This window comes from Cebidichthys violaceus, unplaced genomic scaffold (assembly GCF_023349555.1).
Source record: "Cebidichthys violaceus isolate CVI_PGR_0920_01 unplaced genomic scaffold, fCebVio1.0.p SCAF_74, whole genome shotgun sequence".
NCBI classification, from domain to species: Eukaryota; Metazoa; Chordata; class Actinopteri; order Perciformes; family Stichaeidae; genus Cebidichthys; species Cebidichthys violaceus.
The window spans coordinates 608991-632357 of record NW_027176958.1 but is presented as its reverse complement, the minus strand read 5'-3'; the positions used below and the strand labels follow the sequence as shown (position 1 = coordinate 632357).

General features: G+C 43.3%; 1 protein-coding gene across 1 annotated transcript; it reads left to right on the top strand.

The window, feature by feature from the left end:
• Positions 1-834: 834 nt before the first annotated feature.
• Positions 835-11829, top strand: LOC137892052 (choline O-acetyltransferase-like). Its single transcript, XM_068736951.1, has 15 exons — positions 835-990; positions 1580-1695; positions 2433-2624; positions 3295-3413; positions 5034-5087; positions 5295-5508; positions 6179-6356; positions 6456-6625; positions 6705-6805; positions 6905-7033; positions 7130-7252; positions 7336-7477; positions 7750-7812; positions 8272-8409; positions 9651-11829. Exons 2-15 carry the CDS (start codon positions 1651-1653, stop codon positions 9906-9908), a joined length of 1926 nt encoding a protein of 641 aa, XP_068593052.1. The 5' UTR covers positions 835-990; positions 1580-1650; the 3' UTR covers positions 9909-11829.
• The last annotated feature ends 11538 nt before the right edge of the window (positions 11830-23367 follow it).

Below are 23367 nucleotides of genomic sequence, written 5' to 3'. Positions count from 1 at the left end.
GTGTGTGTGTGTGTGTGTGTGTGTGTGTGTGTGTGCGCGCGCGTGTCTGTATGTATGTATGTATGAAACATTTTGTCAAGACGTAGCAGTCTCCTTCCGATGAAAAAACATATGTATTCATTTATCAATTGTCGTTTTAATAAATCTCTGTTTGGACCTGTGTGACACTGCGGATTCCATTGTTATTTCAAGCTTCGGACGAACACAAACTAAATAAGTCTGGAACCTTTTTTTTCCCGTTACAAATGTCATGAATTCAGATTATAAACGCGATTCAAACTCCATGTTGCTTCTCTAGAAGTGTTAAAACACCATGGCTGAAAAAAAGGTGACCGTCCTGTGAAAAATACATCAAAGTTTCATTTAGACTCTCTCACAATTTGGCACATTTGCCATAATAAAAATAAACAAAAAAACAAACATATAAAGCTTAGTTTAGTTTCGAAAATGAGGCCACAGCTGCAGAACAGATCTATTATCTTCACAAGTGCCTCCCGTATTGATTAAAATCAAGATGACCAACTCGGCAGAAAGCGTCCAGGACTTAAATCTGAACCGTAAACGCACCATAACTGTCATCTCTGTCGACCCGCAGGACCATCAGTGGACCTATGAATGACAAACAGAAAGCGACTCTCACTACTTTTTCTTTATAAAAATTATTATCGGATGTGGGCAGAGGGAGGAGGGGTGGAGGGTGGGGGGGTGCAAGCTGTCAGATAATATGTTCCGCGAATAGATTTCAATGGGAGGAGTTTCTTGCCCCCAGGGGGGTAGGTAGACGCAAACACCTTCAGCATCTTTTTCCAAGGCGCACTTTTAATGCGGAGTCGCAGCCTTATGGCGAGGCGAGGGACTGGGGGGGAAGAAGTCCGGGCGCCTGAACGGAGCTTTTACACTAATATGGGATTTCGCAGCAGCGTGGACGTGGGCGGCAGTGTGAACTTCCACCACACTCATCTGACCTCTTGAGTCGCGCGCCGTGCTCAGGTAAGGTAACTTTTCTTCACTTTTCAGTACATGTTTATTAAAAGAACGGTGTATCGTGCGCTGGATGGAGTTTCTGTTGGCGCACAGCATTGTGCGATTATGCATCTTTGAAACTCATTGAATCTACTTTAAAGTCCACTGTGCTGTCAAAATGTGTTTTTGAAAAGTTGTATTTAATTGTTAATCATTTCACTTGTTCGACTTGCATCCAGGGATACAGACTTATCTATAATTTAATATGTATTTTAGCATTATGTTATTAAAATAAGTACACATTTTTCTCCCTTTATTGGCTGAATTTTCATTTGTTTTGGGGGAAGAATGAAGCTTCGGGGACTGAAATAGAGATGAAAGGGGTTTTTAAGATGCATATCTCTTAGCAGTGGTGAGCGATGAGCCACAGCTGGAATTCAAGGACATGCAGCAAAATTGCATTATAGGCTGCAAAACGATGAGGAATGGAAGCCTGGTAGTTGACTTTCAGACAGCACTATGTGACTCCATTGCTCAGTAGGCCTACATCTATTAACTGTATTTGTTCTATACTTGTCTGCACTCTATCTCAAATGTCTCCACATGCCTCGTGCAGGGAACACCGACCCCAGATCCTCTCCAGAGGCTTTCCACATTATTTCCCTTTGACCGCACTGGAATGCAAAGATGCCAATCATGGAGAAAGAGACGGCCAGCGAGCGAGACAGAAAAGTATGAACACATGTCATTCCTTCTCTAGTGGAAATGTTTCTTTTCTTTTCTGTTCAATCAGCACGCTGAGCATTGTCGCTGTCCATGGTCCCGAAGTTGGCAAAGTGTTGATTCACTAACTGGCCGCTAGGGGCAAAAAAAGACCGCGGGCCCTTCACCGTCCAGACATTATTGTATTATTTTGTAGTCATTTAATCCACATTGAGCCAATGGAGGATTATGATATAAGTGAGTTTGCATTGTTTTTACTCTGGTTTGACTGGCTCCAAATTTGTATTTAAATTTTTCCAGCATAACAATTTATATGACTTACTAAAAAAAAAAAAAAACATTTCCAGGAATCCACAGCTTGGAAACCTATTTTACAATTATAATGAACCGGTCAATATTAACATGTGGGGCTTCTAACAGTACAGTTATGCAAATGAGTACACATCAGACAGAAAAGATAATCAAGTTGCTTTTTCTATTCTAATGAAGACAAGAAGTGTTTCAAGTCCCAGAGGGCTGTAGACTTTATTCTCACATCAGCCTTGAAGCATTTAAGTTGAATTATTAACGTAGGTTTGAATAAAAAAATAAAAACAAGAAGAAAAGATGTGAGGGAATTACCACTTTAAATAATGAACCCTCAGTGAATCAGGGGAAAGACTTAAACACAGTGAACAGCTGCTGTCCTTCCATCACTTATCATGAGTAATTATACCAACCACTGTGTTTCTTTTTAATGGCATCAGATGTTGCCAAAGGTCCCCGTGCCGCCGCTGAAACAAACCCTCGACACGTACTTGAAGTGCGTCCAGCACCTGGTGAAGGAGGAGCAGTTCAAGAAGACAAAGGCCATCGTGGAGAAGTTCGGGGCTCCTGGAGGCGTTGGAGAGGTTCTCCAGAAGAAGCTTTCAGAGAGGAGGGACAAGACGACCAACTGGGTAAACTCTCACATATCTGCAAGATAAAAGACAAACACTGCTGCTCCATGCCGTAGGTCCCCTTGAATTCACTTTGTCTTCGTTTTATTAGTCTTTGGATGCGTTTCTCCTTTCCAGTTCATCAAACGTTCATTTGGAAAAGTCAATACCGTCATTGCAAAAATCATTCTCGAATGATTTCTCTACAATCAACACACTCCTTGTATCATTCATTATCATTATAATCCAATTTATTGAATTTGACCTTTTACAATATAGTGTGTGTAATCAGCCTCGGCTTTGATTGTGTTTTTTGTAATAATACTGTATCAAACGCTGCATCTGCTCCACTGAGTCTGAAAATAAAAATGAAAACAACGTCAGTTTTTTTTTTTTTTCTATAAGAAAACATATTACCCATTCATAAAAGAGCTGAAGAAAGTGAAACACCTTACAATAAAGATTTATTGGAGCTCAGACCACGACTCATCCAGCTCAGTGGAATCCATCACGCTCCCACTCCCACACTGGCTCTCTCCCACTCTCCTTTCCCGCCTGGCAGTGATACACTGTAAGGTTTTTTTTCTTTCTACTCCATTGCCCAACTCTGACAGCAATAACTTAAGTCCAAAAACGCTCGACAAAGCCACACTTCTTTAAAAAAAAGCGTCCCTGTGTGTTTTGCATTTAGGTGTATGACTACTGGCTGGAGGACATGTACTTGAACAACAGGTTGGCCCTACCGGTCAACTCCAGCCCCGTCATGGTGTTTCCTAAGCAGACGTTTAGAGATCGTAAAGACGCCCTCAGGTATGTGCTGGACTTTTGGTTCCGCCATCGTCAAATACCTTTTGCATGTGCCGAGTGTTTGAACGTTACCCGCCCTGCGAGTAACCAGAGACTCTATAACTGCTGCTGCTGCTGCTGCTTACTGAATGGGTCACAGAGAGAAGAACATTAAAACGAAAACCTCATCCTGAACATGACAACATGTAAGACAATATGAAAAATGTGCAGCTGCAACAAAGGATTAACATTTTCAGTAATGTAAACTTCAAGAAAAATGTGTCCCTTGTGACTGCAGCCAATAGAACAATATGCAACAAACAGAACAAGTAGCTTCATTATCAATTTATCTCACAATTGACGAAAAAAAAAGGTCAGAAAATTGTAAAAAACCTGAGTTCCAAGAGTCCAAGAGTCCAAGGGGACGTCTTCAAGTTCTTTTGTTCAACAGTCCATAACCCAAAGATATTAAGTTGACTTTTATATACATACACTGGAGGAAGCAGCAACTTGTTGCATCATAATTGAATTATAACTGACTATCAAGAGAGCTGCAGATGAATCTTCTGTCAATCAACTCATTTATTTCAGCTCTGTTGAAAACCCCTCTTTGTGCTTTGTTCTCTCACTTTTCAGTCATTTTGGGAGCTCTACGCAATCTCAAATTTAAGTAGAAGTACATAAAAAAAAAAAAGCCAACCACATAACAACTCCCAGAAAGCACTGGACATCACAGATTGTCTGCAGATTGCTCGAGAGTCTGTGACAACCACAGTTTTCCAAACCGCAAAAACCAATGCCATCACTGACGATACAAGAGCACACAGTATATCACTCAGTACCGCAGCCGATGACGGGCTTTATGTTCCTCTCAGCGGGCACGGGCTCAGATTAAGATCTGAATTACAGACATGGAGAAGAAAAAGAAAGAAAAAAAAAAAATCACTGGCATCATCTGTCCGTCGTATCTCTGCCCGTTATTAAATGAGCCGTGATCCGGCGGACATTACACCGGTCCACTCAGGCCTGTAACTCAACATTAGCTTTTGTCAGCTCTCGCCGCACTAACTGAATAGTTCCAGAGCACCGCGAGCTGGTAATCTACTGACACGAGACACTTATTAGATTGGGGAGTGACGGGGCCAAGCTCACCGCAGAGACCGCTAGTCAGGCTTCATTTAGGGGTGTGGCGCGCACTGCGGCCGCCTCCTTTGTATTGATCTGGCTTCGAGCGTAATAACACCAAAGACAAATGACATACAACATGAGACCTGACAGGGCTCTGTGTGTTTTTTCCCTATTTGCCCACACCGCCCACTCACACACACAGACCCTCTCTCTCTCTCTCTCTCTCTCTCTCTCTCTCTCTCTCTCTCTCTCTCTCTCTCTCTCTCTCTCTCTCTCTCTCTCTCTCTCTCTCTCTCTCTCTCTCTCTCTCTCTCTCTCTCTCTCACAAACACAGATAAACACACACACAGCTCGCCCACTGTATCCTAGTAATTTGCCATAATGTGATTACCGTTAGGCCTGTGAGAGATGAGAGCAGATATGGTTATAATCGCCAGCCGGTTTCGCTGTACGTTCAGCGTTTCATGTTTGTTTTTGTTTTTTTTGAAATTTCAAACTTCTCACTCTCTTTTCAAGATTCGCTGCTCGTCTCACCAGAGGAGTGTTGGACTACGCCGCTCTCATCGATGCGTAAGTTTAACCCGTAATGGATCACATGCCGCCCCGCACCCTCATTCTCCACCCGCATGCCCCCCCCCCCCCCCCCACCTCGAAGCTCACCTCATCGACGTCACCTCAACAAAGCAAAGTCAGTGAAGATGGAAAACAAAAGTCAAATAATAAGTGATGAAGTTGAGAGTCTAGAGGTGATTCGACGCGTGTGATGATGTCTCTCAGGCGAGCTCTGCCGGTGGATTTCGCTCGAGGCCAGCTAGCCGGGACCCCTCTGTGCATGGAGCAGTACTACCGCCTCTTCAACTCCTACCGCTACCCGGGGTCAAAGACAGACACGCTGGAGGTCAAGATGATCGCAGCAGCCTCCTCCTCCTCCTCCTCCTCCTCAGCAGCAGCAGCAGCGCCACAGCACATCATCGTGGCGTGCAAGAACCAGGTCAGCACGCCGGCGCTCTTCACTACTCCCGTCACGAGACAGTGTCCTGTCCATTTTGAGAGACAATAAATGCAAAGGTGTTGTAATATTATACACAGAGTTTATCGATAGATGACACACCTACTCCACACCGTACAGACCCTTTTGAATAAAAGACAGGCTAAACGTCTAGGTCTGCCTACAATCTGTAATCTGTGCCACGTTCCCCACATCCTGTTTAAATCTTACTGATAAACCTCTATTGAGTTTCCCATTCATGCATAAAGCCCACGCGGCTAACATGCAGGTCTCAGGTCCAGCGCTACTACTTAGCTCACGGATTGATTGTGCCTTTAAATAACCTCGGGGAAAAGAGGCACAGTAGGAGCTTCCACCTGGAAACGGTTCTGGGAACTATCAATCTGTGGCACATAAGGGCCCGTCCCTATGGAGATACAGGCGGTTAACTAAATTACCGTCGATTGAATCTGCCAGAGCTTCCTTGAGTCGTGTGTTTAACTGATCCCAGTAGAGGAGCCTTTTCTTTTTTTTTTTTTTAGGTAGCACTTCAGCCATAATTACCAGCGTCAGATATGAATGATTAATAGCAGACAAGGACACATCAAAAGACAAATATTGCATCGCGTGACGCAGTACACAATGATTTCTATAATCTATTTTTCCTCACTAGTTTTTCGCGTTGGATGTAGTCGCGAACGGCAAGCAGCTCGTCGAGACCGAGATCTTATCCCAACTGGAGAAAATCGTGACAACGGCAGAAAACGCAGCAGAGAGACTCCCTGCTTTCGGTATCCTGACATCTGACGGGAGAACAGAATGGGCACAAGCCAGAGACGCACTAACGAAAGGTCTTCCAACGTTTCTCTAATCCTCTCGAGTTTTAAAAACAACTGTTGAAACGAATAAAAACCAAGACACATCTCATCCTCCTTCCCTCCTCCATCCAGAGCAAACCAACAGGGACTCTCTGGCCCTGATTGAGAGCTGTCTGTGCGTGGTGTGTCTGGATGAGCCCAGTGGCCTGGATCCTAGGGATACCAACAGGGCCCTGCAGATGCTGCACGGTGGCGGCCGCGAGAAGAACGGGGCAAACCGCTGGTATGACAAGTCAATACAGGTAGGGCAACATTCAAGGCACTTTAAAAATCCTCCATGGATGTAGCGTTGGGGCCGTTAGCTAATCCACCTCCGCTCAGATTGTCGTAGGAATGGACGGAATATGCGGAGTCGTGTGCGAACATTCGGCGTTCGAGGGAATAGTGATGGTGCAATTCTCTGAATACCTGATGAAATACACGTAAGTCAGCCCAATCGCAGCAAAAAAATATAGAACCACACACTGATTATTGTCAACAAATGCTGCTGAGGCACATGTTGTTGTCGTTGTCTTGAACAGAACAGGGAGTCCTTCCAAGATGGCGAGAGCATCCAGCGTCAGGGAGCTGCCCCCTCCAAGAAGGCTGCTCTGGAAATGCAACCCACACATCCAAGGACTTTTAGCAGCTTCTGGAGACAGACTCCAGAAGTAAGAGCAACGCAAACAAACCAACACTTCACCATATCTACAAATAAGTCCCTCTATGGACGTCTCGTCTCATGTCGTCCGCGCTTTCTCCTTCAGGCTGGTGGATAATCTTGACATGGATGTTTTCAAGTTCAACGTTTATGGGAAAGAATTCATAAAAAAACAGAAGATGAGTCCAGACGCATTCATACAAGTTGCCTTACAACTTGCATTTTACAAGTAAGGCACCATCTTCAAAATTTGGCTATCAATACGCACTTCCAAATATGCCGATATTGTCTCGATTGTGTCTCCTCATATAGATGCAACAGAAAGCTTGTCGCCACTTACGAGAGCGCGTCCATTCGGCGTTTCCAACAAGGTCGGGTTGACAACATTCGCTCTGCCACCCCTGAGGCCCTGGCCTTCGTGACGCCCATGACAGATGAGAGGGCCACTTTCTCCGTGAGTCATTTTTCTCACTTTGACCCCAATTACAGAGTTACTCCCACAATACTGTTTATCACGCCTGCTTAAATGAAACAGGTGCGACCAGTCACCTCGCCCCGCCAATCCCAGTGCACTCATCCAAACAGATGATCTCCCTGCAGATTTAACCGGGTCTATGAGAGATGGATTCACCGGCTGCATCGCTCTCTTCCTGTACAATGTAAAAAAAAAAAATGCCTTGCGTTTACTTTTTCCTCTACATTTTTTTATTTTTGTTTCTCCAACAGGATTTGGAAAAAATGAGACGATTGATTGATGCAATTAATGCCCAGACAAATTATACAATTGCAGTAAGTATTTTAAAACAGCCTTTGTAAGTATAATTAATGTGGCACTGAAGAATTCAAACTTAACATCTTTATCTCAACATATCTTTTGAGTACCAAACATTCACTCCCTGGAGACTTAAAAAGAATTGTTACTCGCTTTTTTTCTGAGAGTTAGATGGAAAGATTGATACCACGCTAATGTCTGAATGGAAAATATGAAACCCTAGCTAGGGCACGGTTAGCTTAGCTTAGCACAATGACTGTAAGCTGAGAAAAACAGCTAGCCTAGCTTATTTCAAAGCTAACAAAAGAAATGAATGAATCCACCTACCAGTACCTCTAAAGCTCACTAATTAACACATTAGCCAGGCTAGCTGTTTGCCCACCTTGAGTCTTTATGCTAACCTAAGCTAACTGTCTCCTAGCTGGAGCTTTATATTACTTCCTTAGCATTAAATCCAAAAAAAAAAATATTCTCAGGCTATTACAGGAATGGCAATAGACAATCATCTCCTCGGGCTTCTGAGGATCGCAAAGGAGCTCAACATGGAGAAGCCAGAGATCTTCTGCGACGAGACGTATTTGGCCAGTAACCAGTTCATCCTTTCCACCAGTCAGGTAACATGTGATCCCACGCTATTCCGACATGACGCTCGCTTTAAATGGTTGCTTCTGGATGGAGATAAGAGAATACAGAGGAGATGCTGCTGAGGAAATACTGGTGCTGATAGTGTGTGGTGTGTTTTTTTTTTTGGTGCTTTGCACGAATCCATCCTCGCTTCCTCCTCTGGTGAGAAGAGGTACTTTGACGTCACCGAAATAGTCACACACTCATTGCAAAAGGAGATATACTGTTGGAGATCTTTTGACCTGTGGAGAAAGATAACTTGACTTCCATCTGCAACCAAGCCCGCTGTCTTCTGCTAATTTAACACAGTTGTTTGTACACAATTCAAGGTGATTCTAGAATCCAGCCAGCAAACACTGTATAGTCAGTAAAGAGAACAAAAGGCTGAGGAGAGGCCTCTCACAGAGAGCTACTGAACTCTACTCTAGTCATTTAAATAAGAGACTGGGGCTGCATAGGTGCACAACACAACTTAACAGAATGCACAACACTAAATAACATACGGTGTATGCTGGTGTTTGGGATCCTCACTGAGGGCTCTGTTCTTGCTGCTATAGTATATTAATTGGAGACCCTGCCAGAACACTATTGCCCTCTTCATCGGGTTATTCAATTAGACCATATCTGTATATGACAGTACCGGAACCTAGCACTTAAAATAATATATATATATTTACTCCATTGCTTAAGGCAGCCACATCTATAAACTGTATGGAATACACAGTACTACTACAGCTACTCTCTATTGCCAGTAAAATAACTTGAAAAGAGATTCAACTCTTTCCTATAAAAACACTTCTGGTAAACACAAAGTGACGCATGTTACGGCGAAAACAAGCGTCAAAAAAAAGATCAGTCAGATCAGTCAAGAGACTGTTTCACGTGTTTCAGTTTTCTGTAACACCTGCAGGGTTAAAGAAGGAGACCCTGCATGTGATGGGATGTAAACACACAGTAGTAAAACTCTTACTGGTTAGAAAGTCTAATTTAGCTTAGTTAGTTAATTGATCAACAAAAAGAATATTGACTATTTAATCGTTTGGGTCACTTAACAAGAACAAATTTTGTTTTTTTCTGTTTGGGCATTTTATCTATTTTCTGCCACTTCATATGTTAAATGATTAATCCGATGAAAGAGTCAACCGACGAAGCAATAACACGTTCCTTTTACCCGTTCTCCTGACGAGCTTATCCGATCTAACCCCACGACTGTGCTCTCCTCTATTATCAGGTCCCGACCACAGTGGAAATGTTCTGTTGCTACGGCCCGGTGGTGCCCAACGGCTACGGCGCCTGTTACAACCCGCAGGCGGAGCACATCCTCTTCTGTGTGTCTAGTTTCTGGGAGAACACGGGGACGAGCTCGGCCGTCTTCGTCAAAGCCCTGAACGAGAGCCTGCTGGAAATCAGGGACCTGTGCGTCAGAAGCAGCACCAAACGGGTCGACGGCGGCCAGGGAGCCGGCCAACCTCACAAATCAGGGAAGTAAAAAAATAAATAAAAAATACTGAGGGAGCACGCCCACTGAAGCTGCTTCACTCAAGTAGCCGAGATGCATTTGTGTGTCTTTGTCTGTGCAATAGTGTTCCTTTAACAACTAAATACAAAGCCTTAAAGTTCATACATACTATATGTGAAAATGTGATGTGAATGAAAAGTATATTTTGGGGGATATGTGTAGACATCATAACGATTTGGGGGTCCAACAGTGACCCCGTTTGACTCGGCAGACTGAGATTAACTGGTCTGCTGCCTTTAGGAAACTTAAGCCATGGCCCGCTTTGTAGCGCTGATGAGAGGCGCGACTCCCCTTATCAGAGCCAATCAGCTGAGCAATCCCACTGTATACCTTAGAGTAGTAATGTGTATGAGAATATTCTGTAAAAAAGTACAAAAAAAAACCCACAGTATATTTAAGATACTTCTAACAACCAGGAGATCCTGTAAATGTGATCCTGTTTCACTTTGTGTGCTCCATCGTGTATTAACAAACTGGACCTGTTATATATTACACAAGATCCATATTAATGTGTTAAAGTTATGTAATGTTTATATTCTATTGACACCGTGATGGTTTCCAAAAAAAAGTTAATGTGAAGTCTGTCTGATGAGGCACTTTAAAGATATTTATCTAAATATATGAATCGATAACTGTAAACGCAGAGGACTGGTTATGAATAATGTGTGTGGAGGGAAAACTGACTTCAGTGGCACATTTAAGGTGGTCTAGATGTACTGTATGTGTGTGTGTGTGTGTGAGTGTGTTCCATGTTATAGCAATAGTTATACAGTAGCACTCTAAGTAGAATACAGTCCAGTGGTGACTGAGGCAAACCACTGTGTTCATGTGTGTGTCGGTGCTTTGTGTTTGCACTTAGAGGAAGAATGAGGGATGTATTGTTGTACTTTAGTGCAATAAAGCAATAGCAAGAGCAGTGAGGGTATATGTGCAATTTACCAAATCAACTCTAAAGTTTAGATGCATGGAGCTTAATATTATATTAACTATTTTTGATAATCAGAAATGTCGGACATTATCGGTTAACATTGAAATGAATTATCTACGTCGTGCATGCTGTTTGGGTCGAAAAATATCAATTCAAAGTGTACCGTGACTCGGGTTCTTCTCCAAAATGTGTATTGTGGTTCGACCTGTGGTGGTTCACGTCAACAGGAAATTGAATCAGCGATATGTAGCGTTGTTGTCCTGTATCCAGACGCCACTTGTTATGCATCTACCAATCATCTGCCAAAGTGAATTGTGAACCACGTACAGTAGATCAGTGTCACAACAAGACTATAAGCGACACACGTTGCATGTTTATTCTTATGCGCTATCTGTATTTTTTTTTTTAATGTTCTCATAAAAAGCTTATATGATAGAGAAAAATACTGTTAAAAGGACAACAAATAAGTAACAAAAATGCCTTAAAATAAAGTGGTGTTTTCCTGCCAGATGTTATATTCTCTAAATATCGAATATTTTACCTCTAAAGTAAATTTGTTCTGTTGTTGTTTGCCGTCTAATCCGAGTGACATACGTGTAAATGATGTAATATTTGTCTCGTGTTGTTCAGTGGGGGTTTTTCTCTTTGTGAACCGTTTTATCCATTGAACCACTGCGTAGTATTAATGTTACACTCATCCATGGCAACACATTTAAATGACTATTAATGTGCAACACGTCTTTGACAGGGTGCTTTATTAAGCGATTAAATATTCAGTGAATGTTCAGTGAAAACTCATATGTTCGCCGTGAAAAAAACAAAAAACAAAAAAGGCTGATTTATTTTTTCCAGGCCACAACAATATGTTGTTGATGGAAGACATCGTTAATTTAAGCTGTGACACAACTGTTGTGTAGCGACACGTGACACTCCACAAATAAAATGAACTCTAAACTCTATAAATGGTGTCAGTGTTGTCTGTCTGGCTGATTTGCTGAATTGCATTTTTTTCCTCAATTTGCACACAGTTACGGTTCTGAATTCTACATTATTTAGTATTAACAACACATTATGGACACTGACTTTTTAACACTAATTGTGTCACAGTATTAGTCTCAAGTAGGATATCATAAACGCGAAACCACTTTTGGTCCGTCTCCTGTACCGGACTCATTTGCATAGGGTCGGTCTGTTCGCAGCACGGCCACTTCACTAACAACACACTCCCAACAGATGGCCTCGTTTTCACCGGCATCCTGATAAGGTCTTCAGGGAGAGACCTGAATTTAATTCTTCAATGGTTAAACCACTGAACCAGGTCGGTCAAGTGGCCCCGGAAAAAAAAAAAAAAAAAATGAAACATTTAGTCAAGCTCCTGTGAACTGGTCCAATTAAAAATTTGAAATACAAATTGGGGTGAAAATAATTCATGCAGACTCACATGGCACAGCTCAGCGCGTTAGTGGCAACGAGCACAACACAGTCCACTTACATGATATCGCTAATCACTGTCTCTGTGTTTTTATGGCACCATATCACTGCTGAACTAACAGGTTGATTGGACTTTCAACTCAAAAGCAGCAGCAACTCAATTCAGACATCCGCCATATCAATTTCTCAGGGGAGGGTTAGAGCAACAGATCGACCGGTCTTCACAACGAACAGCAGCATCTCACTCATTTGGTGATCAGTCACCGATCGACCCTTTGTGTTGTGAAGATTCATTGGGGCGGCAACTTGCTCCCAACTCATGAGTACCGTTAGATTTACAGGTGTGGACTTGTAAATCACTCTAAGTGTGGACTGGGTCTGAAAACTACTGAGATTATTCCAATGTCCTTGCAAGAGCAGGTCGCACCCTGACAGAAGATATCCCGGGGAGCCGGGGAAGTTTCAAGGTGCATTTCTATTACTCTCTCAATGGTTCTCGCCGCTCGCTGCTAACGGCGCAAACGGAGCTAACAGCGCGAACGAGGGCAAAAGTGCTGGCGGTGTAAACGGTGTTTACCTGAGGGGGAACCTGGAGGGCTGCTGTGTTTCCTCTTCTTGTGAGAATACAGCTAAATTGGCATTACTTACCTCGATAAACAATAATCTACCGCCACAGCGCTTGCGGCACAAAGATCTTATGGAAGTTTGTCCTCACGCAGTATGCTTTATAAAGTCATCAATGTGTGTATCTTAGCAGCAATTCAGATCAAACCGCTGCACTGGTGGAGGAAGGTTACTTGAGGTGCCGGTGAAACATGAAACACCATCCAGGATGTGCAGCTGATGTGCAGATCCCGTGTTTAAAGGCGCATCAAGTGGATTACTAATGAAAGGAGAATAGAGATTGTCCTATTGAGTGATGTCATCTGAACTCATATGATCACAGAAGATGAGTCTCATAAACCTCTGTGGCTCATTCTGTTTTCTTCCACGGCTGAATTTAGGTATCGAAGATCACCGTGAGGGAAAACGTGTCACACCGCTGTGCAAGTCACCCCGCCGCCCCCAACACCGGCTGTCCAGAAGTGAGTCTATCGACAGAACATTAAGCTCGGGCCAATCTAAAGCCAGTGCCGGCGGCGACCGGCGCTTTCATTCGACAAGGCGCGACTGGTGACAAGCCTTGGCGCCGAGATCAATGACGGAAGCCCACCTGGAGATGGATGATGGGGAGGACATTACCACTAATAAGTGTCTGCCACGCAGCAGACGGAGACAGAGCCTCACACGCTGGCTGCTATTGACTAGAGACGAGGGCAGCGCTGTCCGTCCACGGTCCCTCCCTCCCTCCCTCCCTCCCTCCCTCCTCCCGGGCTCACGGGTCCAGCCAGAGTCCTCAACCGAGCACGACAAAAGCAAAGCGGCCGCAGTCTATTTAAGATGAGTTGAATAGGTAGAAATATCCTCCTCAACAGGTGGGAATCACAAGTAGATCCACTGATGAGACAGTGACGATGATCTCAGCAGGAAGAGGTAGAAAATCAGACGTAGATTCAAAGCCATGATTTCAGTTTCTATATATATATCATTCAGAACTGCAAACAAAAACAGCAAATATCTGTCCGTAAATATGATATTTAATGAATAAAGCTGAGTGAAAACGTAGCTACCTGTCCTCACGTCTGACCAGCGCTCAACAGCCCGCGAGAGCCTCAGCGCTCACAAATCACGCGATGTGCTGTAATCACTAATCACCATGTCGTCTTAATGAGCCTCTGTAATTGAACGTGACTGCACATGACTCAAAAACAACAGCTAGAAGATTACAATCTGACTCCATTTAACAGCCAATCTGTCACACACACACACACACACACACACACACACACACACACACACACACACACACACACAATTAATATATTTTGGTAATGCAGAAGCCACGAGCAATGGTGCAGCCATCTTTGAAAATGAAACTGAGCTTGACATTTTCTCCCTAAAATGGTACAGTGAAGACAAAAAAAAAAAAAAAAAAAAAGTCCCGTTGTCTTGTGTCAGATATTGACATTTAAGAAGGAAACTGAAAGATCGCATTTCCCACAATCTTTTCAATTAAGGCGAAAGACTATATTATAGCTGTCTGTTTTCACTCACAAAGGAATTCTGATAATGGCCATTCTGGCATTTATGAGGAAACTGCTCCCAGGGCAGACGCTCCATTTACACACCATCTTGAAGCCTAATTGGGCAAGGAGTGAAGCCCCATTAAATAATACGCCACGATACAGTACACGGCAAGAGCTGAAACGCAGTACCTTCCCTCATTTAGAGTAAGATGTCCATTAATGCGCCGGTACCGCTGTGACAGAATACGGTGTAATTCAGCTTCGTATAGCGATCGACAGGCTTCCGTTAGGGCTTTTTAAACAGAGTCAGAATTAAGAGGCGTGTGAAGAATTTTGTTTCCGTCACATAAAAGAAAGATTGCTTAAAATACAGCATGAACTACTCTAGCTTGCTGAAGAACTGCAGTATAATAATATCAAAAGAGGCACCGCAATTATTCTCAAATGAAAATATTAGAATCACTGCAGCCATAAGCGCACATTGTTGCATATCGCCGACTTCAAGCTCCTCACTTCAGCGACTGTCAAAGAGTTTCTTCAGCTGTTTTGATACGTTATAATGAGGCTCTGCTGGGATGACAACATGACACCTATTCATCTCAAGCTAGACTCCTAATTTATTTTCCTATTTATCCTCCAGGTACTTGTTTTTCCCCTCATGGTTTCAAGAACAACACTCCCAATTCTCAGGCTGCATATCAGCGGTAACGCGAGCTACGCTACTGTAAACGCAGTACCTAAACAGTGTTGGCAACGTATGATTCATTTTGCGATCGGAAGATCAATAACCAATTTGAAGATGACCCGGCGAGGGAAGGATCCAGATTGCAGGGGGCTGCGCTTCGATGTGCGGCGTAAATCTCGGGTGGTGGACGGCGCGTCCAGGCCTGCCACAGCTCCTGCTCCGGGGAATGATTTATGCCTCGGGTCCTGCGACGTCTCCCGTAGCGGTTGGGCTCGTACCGAGCGGAGCTAATTTGAGTGGCCTCAGTGAAAGAGCTTTCTGAATGAATAGTGGGGATGGTAAACGAAAGGGTCAGGGTGTTACGGTGAGAGAAAGTGGAGGACAAATAGTCATTAATCATTAGCTTTATCATCGTAATCATTATCATAAGGACACTGGTCAGCTCACAGCGGTATAAATGCCTCGACTGTCAAACACACACACATGGACTTACTTTAGATCTGAGCAACAAACAAAGAGAAAAAGAGGGAGAAAGTGAGAGTTCATGACCGGGTGCGAGCTGAGAAGGTAAAAACGGTTGTGCAATCATCTTCAAGACCCGAGTCAATCACCCGCAAAAGCAGAGCGAGGAGGCAATCGCATAAACGCTGCCCTCACATCGAAGCGGCGGCCGCTCGTCCGCCTGCGTGGCCTCCAAGTTCAGCATGAGAGGAACTCGGAGGCGGTTGCATAAGTGCCAAATGTGAATGGATAGAAGGCGACAGGAGGGCTAAAAGTTAAGATGGAAGGAGCTCATTAAGAGCGCTGCATTCTCCTCACAAACCCCCATCTCGGCGAAGCAGAGACATTTGTGAACTGGCCATGAGTTCTGAAGGATATCTCGTAATGCTTGACAAGTGAGAACCGCCACCAGGCGGCTAATAGCTCTACTGTCATGAGGGCAAATAAAAAGGCATGAGTTTGCATGCATGTAGGCTTTTGTGGCTCTGGTCATGTGAGACGCACTTTGCAAAAAAAAAAAAAGAAAAAAAAAAAAAAGGCAATTCCCCTCACTCCCCAAGTTCACGAAACAGATCATATTCTGCCGTCGTGCCAGATGTGAGATGGAGGGATTGTAAGCGTTAGGAAAAGAGGTTAATTGAGGAGAAATAGAGTACAAAAAAAAAAATGGAAAAGAGGTAAAAAAAAAAAAGGTGTGCTTCATTAAATGCTCGGCTCCCAGGTGGCCATTTTGTCCCAGTAGCATAGTCCCTGTGGGGGCAGAGAGCAGTGTGGGGTGGGGTGGAGATGAACAGAGGTGCAGCAGCAGCAGCAGCAGCAGCAGCATCTTTGAGCATCCACAGCTGCCAACAGCTCCATCGCTCTCAGGACTCCAGTAACTAAGCCACACGCCAAGGAGCAGCGCTCCCGCTTCCTGACTCCGCCAATTACGGCGACCCATTAAGAGGAGCCAACGCGGCTCACAGCAGATGGGAGGACGGAGGTGTGTTCAGTCGCTCGTCTGGTGGAAGGAAACAAAAGCCCGTTTTGACGCTGATGGGATTCTTCTTTTACCTCTGGACACAACGCCACAAATAAAGACTTTTTCCTATAATAAATATTTTGAATGTGCATTTATATAGTTGTTGTTTTTGTGTGGTTTAAGGATCAGGTGAGAGTCTCATGGTTTCATACTTGCCATACTAACAGTTTGAGTGTGTATACATTGCTTTCAACTAAAGAAACTAGAATATTAGATGTTCCTGATGTTTGCACCTTACTCTAAATACACAAACACCGCATACATTCCAGTTTTTAAGTCAACAGATATTCCATGAAAGTTGAGTTATGTTCATATTGAAAGTAAACAACATAGTTAAAAGGGCATTCCCTCAATCTCCAGTCTTCAAATTATACTTTTCCATACTTCCACTATTTCAACCTAAGTGAATAAAAGAGTTCTGTGACTGTCCTCCCCCCCCCCCCCCCTACTGGTGAAGCAAGCTCACAGGGGAGCTTCTTCACAAGTAAACTTAATCCGACCACTAAGAGATGTTATGAGAATTATGGTAAGAGGCATTAGGAACCCAATGGGCCCCGGCGCACAGTCGAAAAGCAATACTGTACGGCCACGTTTCACGGGGCTTTGGGCTCGTGTGCTTCTCCGTACAACCTTGAGCTCAATTTGTGTCTATTTACTTCCAGAGGGGCTGCGGAGGCAGATGAAGGAGGAGCAGAGAGAAGCGAACCGGAGCTGCGAAAGTAATGGTTCCGTCTTTAATGAGCGGCTGGGGACGGCAGCGCGCGGTGACAGAGAGCGTCCCCTCTGCCGAGTCTCCGTCACAGCGGAGAGGCTCATCCTAAATCTCGCTCTCATTGCGACGAGCAGCGCGGCGATATCTCACTCCGGAGACAGAACTTCAGGTTTTTATGGACGCTTGGGTAATTGAGCAGCAGGAGGAAGAAGAAAGGTCTAATGCACTTTTCCGTAAAGGAAGTGTATCCAACCTAAATGACTGGAAAATTGATATTCTCTCTCTCTCTCCTCTCCTCTCCACTCTCTCTCTCTCCTCCTCTTCTCTCTCTCTCCTCCTCTCTCTCTCTCTCTCACTCTCTCTCTCTCTCTCTCTCTCTCTCTCTCTGCTTTCACACCCAGTTCATCAATGAGATTTGTTCGTGAATTGAATCATCTAAGCTACACGTGTCCTGGTGCAAATTAGCCTGTCACTTTAGCCACTCGTTCATATGTAATAGAGGACAGGACTGAAGAATGGAGGCTCTCCCGCTTTACGGCCCCTCAAAAAAAAAAACAAGCTCGTCGGGGAAACCGGCCCACGAGACGGCTCTGATGGGCTCCACAAATAGGCTTTTGTCTCTTTGCTTCACAATTACCCAACAAAAGAGACAAACTACGCAGCATGTTCATTCTTTAAAACTGACTCCGAGAAACATCTGCAGACACAGACTCACTGTTGCTTTTGCCAGTTTGGGAAAGGGAACATTACAACAACTGAAAAGTCAGACTTTTACTTCCTCAATCAAGAAAAAAAATAAAAAATGGAGGAAGTAAACGGGCGTGGAAAGCAACAAACTGTGGTCGAGATCCCAATATGGTCGTCACGGTGCTTCGGCCGCAATGCGATACCGCTGGACACGCAAAATCTAAATGTTATACCAAACCACTTGTCTTTTTGTTGCTGTTGCTGTGCTTTAATATATCCTCCCATCACAAATGAAGCACTTGATCATGAATAAGATGTTAAGCAGAGTGCAAAGATAAAATAATGATCTCGATTACAAGTCACGTATCCCCCAGAGTTATGATACTTTATCATTTTAGCACGTCTCATTTATGTTTTTGATTAAAAAGGATCTCTCTGTTAAGTACTGGAGGGCTTCCACAGATTAAATCCAATTAACATTCAGTAATAAAAAAGGCCCAGCAGGGATTTACTTTCTGAACCAGGAAATCCTCAGCCCCCTGTGCAGCCTCGCTGGCAAATCAACTGTGCTTTCAAATCACTGTAAACCAGACAAACACGAGCCGGTTAGTTCCTCTGAAGGAAACAAACCGAGGCGTTAACACAACTCGTCCCGTTTCAAACCCTCCGTGGGAAAAAAAAAAGGAGGCCGTTCTATTGTGCGCTGCCACCAAAAACAGTGACGGCTCCATAACAAGCCCAGTCCACGGAAGAGCCTAGAGGTCCACTTCTGCCAGCGCCACTCCGAAAAGCACCAAAGGCGCATCGCAGACAGCTCCCCTTCTCTCCAAGGACGGACGCACACGGAGTCAACCTGCGACGTTTGACGGGTCCTTGCCTCGAGTCGCTCTGCTCCGCTGTCCCCTCCGGCCCCCCTGTCACGAAGTCCTCACACACATGCAGGGAACAACATATCAAGCACTTTGAAATGTCAGCAACGGTGCCGGTTGAGGTTCCAGTTCTCCCAAGTATCGGCCCCTAGTTTAGATTTAATTGGATTAATCCCTTTTCTTGAGGATTAGGTCAGAAAGAAGCAGAGTTGATGTATTTCAGTTGAACATTTGACGACCAGAAGCCAAAATATATCTATATCAAAATTCACAACGCTGTAAAACAGTGGAGGGCAACAAACACTCACATTTGAGAAGTTGAAAGTCACTTTTTTTGGCATTTCTGCTTGTGAAATTGTGAAAAACAATGAATCCATAATCAAGAATAGCCGTCGATAGACCAATCGATTCAGCGCCACGTCCAAGGTGAAGTAAAACACACTCAAAGTTCTTCTCCTTACTTAGTTTTTTTCCCTCCCAGTTAACGACTGCCGCCATGTGTTGGGATCTAATCATATCCCGAAAATGATCAAGGCCAAAAAGCCAGGAAAAAAAAAATGTCTCCTTTGAAATGTGAGGGAAGCATCTGGTTCCGGCACCTTTGAAACCCGGAGAGAGAGAGAGAGAGACATCTGTCTGTGATGTGGTACCATACCCAAAGAACCCCAAGATCACCATCTATGGATACATCTCTGTCACGCAACGCATAGCCCTCTGCAAATAACAGTGTTATATGACTTATGTTTTTATAAGTTCAAATGTACGGGAAGCTTTTATATAAAAAAAAAAATAAAAAGTTTCTTTGCCAGGAAACAGAATATATTTTTCCTCTTTTTTTCCATGATCGGTCTTGTGCGGACACGGAGCAGATGGTGTTATCCACCTTGTGGGTGGAAGGAGCAACAAGTGTGCAATTAAAGGCCTGAAGAGATGCCTTCCGTTCAAAAACGGGTGAACTCAGGAAAGTAATTCAGCAGTATAGACTATAGATAAATTATTAGATCATGCCTGCTGCATTTGGAAAGTAAAATGTGACGTCCAGGATCATACATATATATATATATATATATATATATATATATATATATATATATATACATATATATATATATATATATATATATATATATATATATATATATATATACATATATATATATATATATATATATATATATATATATATATATATATATATATATATATATATATACATATATATATATATATATATATATATATATATATACATATATATATATATATATATATGTATATATATATATATATATATATATATATATATATATATATATATATATATATATGGTAAAATGACACCAGCAAGCAAACATGAAAGCTAACGAACGGTCTATGACATTTTTAGTGGTCAGCAATATGTGGGCTGTTCCTAAATTGTCTTTGCATACACACTTAGTGGTAATCATCCTTCCACAATTGCCTATCCAGCTGTTTTTTCTTTTTTTCCACCGAGCGTGCTGAGGTTGTAAGTTTCATAAAGAAGAACGTACTGCCAGAAGAAAAGACGATGAGGAACGATGCAGCGCCAGTAGTTAGCAGGTCATTTTATATCCTTCAAAAAAAAAAAGGGGGTTTCTTCAACGCAAGTCTCTTGCGTGGGAGCGACAACGGCCTTGGCTCCATCTTTCATTCAAGCCGAGTCAGAATCAATCACATCAGACACTTCGGTGATAGATAGGCAATCTAATAACACTAGGAGCAAAAAAAAAATAACTTCACTCACTCAATCCTTGACCTTACGAGGCGAGCAGTCAGTTTGGTTAAAAGCTACAGCTATCACATAAAAATGGATTTTTTTTTTTTTCTCTTTGCGATCAATTGCAGTGGAAACATTTGAACTAAAATGGCCCATAGAAAGCTGTCACTAATAAATAGTTGCTGTTGTTAAGGATTTATACAGCGGCTCCGCCTCCTCTAGAGCAGCTCATATTTAAGATTTGACTGCGGGGCTATTTAGACCGAATTTAAAAAAAAAAAAAGACAACGCAAGCAGGTTTTCAGAGCGGTGAAGGAACCGCCTTTGGGACGAGGAACCGTCTCAGCATGTGCAGAGCCGCAGGACAGACACAATTACCGTCAAACGGGTAGCGGCCATGACACTGCTGAGGCGCCGCGCAGGACGCGGAGGAAGCGGTGGTGAAACATCTAGGTCACGCCGAGTTCAAACGCAGCGAGAGCCGAGGACGTTTTACAGATGACGCAAGGTTTGCTCATCGTGATTGCACAAAATTGATTTAAAAGGGAGGACGTGAGCATGACAAGGCAAACATCCTGTCTGCAAAAGGAACATTATGGGTCACTGATGCGTGTGTAACAGAATACTGTCTTTTATCTCAGTGGCTGTAATTTGTTGCAATAATACAATGATTAGTGTTCAGCAAGTTTGGACCCTGGAACAGTTTTTTCCCCCGAACCATTTTTTTTTTTTGCCTTCGTGTTGCACGTGACTACAGATGAGGGCGTCGGATTCACCGTTACGCTCGGTTGACCGTCTCCCACTTCAGCGAGCTAGTTCATAACAAGGTGCACCTGTGCTGAGGGTCTTGCCAAAAAAACATGTTTTTTAATAAATCCCTTCTTAAAAACGGCACAAAATGCGCACATTAATTAGAATGGGCACGAAACATAACCGCCTTAGAGTGAGCTCTGCGATGCCTAAACTTATGATGTTTCACACAGGTGACGTCTGTAATGGTGTGGTCACTTGAGAAAAAAAATACATTGAAGCTAAAGCTTCAAGTGAAGGAACACATGGAGGGAAAATAAACATGCAGGAATTGACATTTAAAATGATTTTTTTTTTATGTTTTTGATTATTTTTTACAAAATTGTATAAAATGGGAATAATTCATGACCGAGATCGGAATAGATTTCACATAAGCTTTGATGCACTGCGATGCCCGGGTATGTATATGCAGCGTCTATCTTTTTCTCTTTTTTTCCATAAAAGAACGATTTTTGTCATGGAAAGGACAAAGTATGAATAATTACCGAAAGGCAGCTCATGACAACGAATCATATTTTTGTCTTACGTGTTCAGTCCAAACAAATGTAAGCCACAGCTCCCAGGGTTCCGTCAAACATATCAATATTCAGCCGATAATTCCTTTAATCTGCGGCCAAGAGATCCTCGCGTTACTCCTCCAAACACCGCAGGGAATATCCACTAATGATCAAAAATAATCAGGATGTATGAAGTAAATAGCAAATAATTAATTCCAAGTAGGCCTCCCCATTTATAATACATTATCAGAGGTGACCTTCTTGGATGGAAACGAAGCAAAAGTGGAAAGATTATTTGGCAATGTTGTTCCATCTTCAAAAAGAATCTATTGACGAAATGTTTGATACGATTCCTTTGTTCTCTGGGGTCCATTGATGAATCATTCAATCGCCTGAAGAAAACGTGGCGTTACCGTATTGCTGTGTGTGTGCACGATTGCTCAATTACAACATATGATGCACTGTACCTGTTAGAGGTTGCTTGATCCCCCTAATTGTCATCTGCAACCGTTTCCGTCCCAAACTGCAGCACAGTCATGAGTCATGTTCGAGACTAAACACTGTTTGTGGCTTTATGACAGATGGCAGCCAAAAAAAGGTCAAAGACACGCATGGGGCTCACTGAGGGGGGGGGATCAATTCAGTTGGGTACCCCTGTGTGTCTATGATGGATCCCCTTAGGAGAGACACCACCAAAGCCACTTTTTGAACTCAGCAAGCCACAAAGAGAGACCCCCACCTACCCGAAAGTCCTGATTCCACGAGAGCAGAGAGCGCGGAACCGCAGAGATGCCTCCACCTCGTTCATTCACTTACAGGCTTCCGGGAGTCCACTCAGTGGCGCGCACACACACACACACTCTCTGGGGACAAAACTTATTTAACATTCAACTAAATGCTGACTGGGTAATCTGTAAATAGAGCGACAACAGCTTACCAGGCATGCAGCATCACCGAAATACAAAGAATTGTGTCTATAATAAACTTTAAGAAACAATTGATATCAAACAGAGTTTATGTAAAATTCAACTTAAGTTTTTAATATCGTGAACCCAGTGTCATTTATGCAAAAAAAATAAAAAATCAAACCGGAATACAAAGTGCCAAAGGTCTAACGTCAGACTCTGCGTCAAGCAGCTTCTCCTTGATGCAAATGAGGCGAGCGTTTCATCCCACCCAGGAGCCCCACCGCCTCACTCTCAGCCTCCGACTGGACGTTCTATGATCTACGCTTTACTTAATGAGGTGTCATGTACAGTTTATATAAAAGGTATGACCTTTATTAAACTGTGAGTGAAAGAGTGAAGCAATAGCTGGGGGGAGAGGGGGGGAGGGGGGGGGGGGGGGAGATAAATGGCAAGGCTGCATAGAAACTCATTGTGCCCGTAACATCCAGGGGACAAGAGGCCCTCATTCTGATTGTT

Coding starts and splice junctions, on each gene's coding strand:
- LOC137892052 (XM_068736951.1), top strand. CDS start 1,651: ATGCCAATCATGGAGAAAGAGACGGCCAGCGAGCGAGACAGAAAA. Junction 1,696..2,432: donor CCAGCGAGCGAGACAGAAAA/GTATGAACACAT, acceptor TAATGGCATCAG/ATGTTGCCAAAGGTCCCCGT. Junction 5,509..6,178: donor TCGTGGCGTGCAAGAACCAG/GTCAGCACGCCG, acceptor TTTCCTCACTAG/TTTTTCGCGTTGGATGTAGT.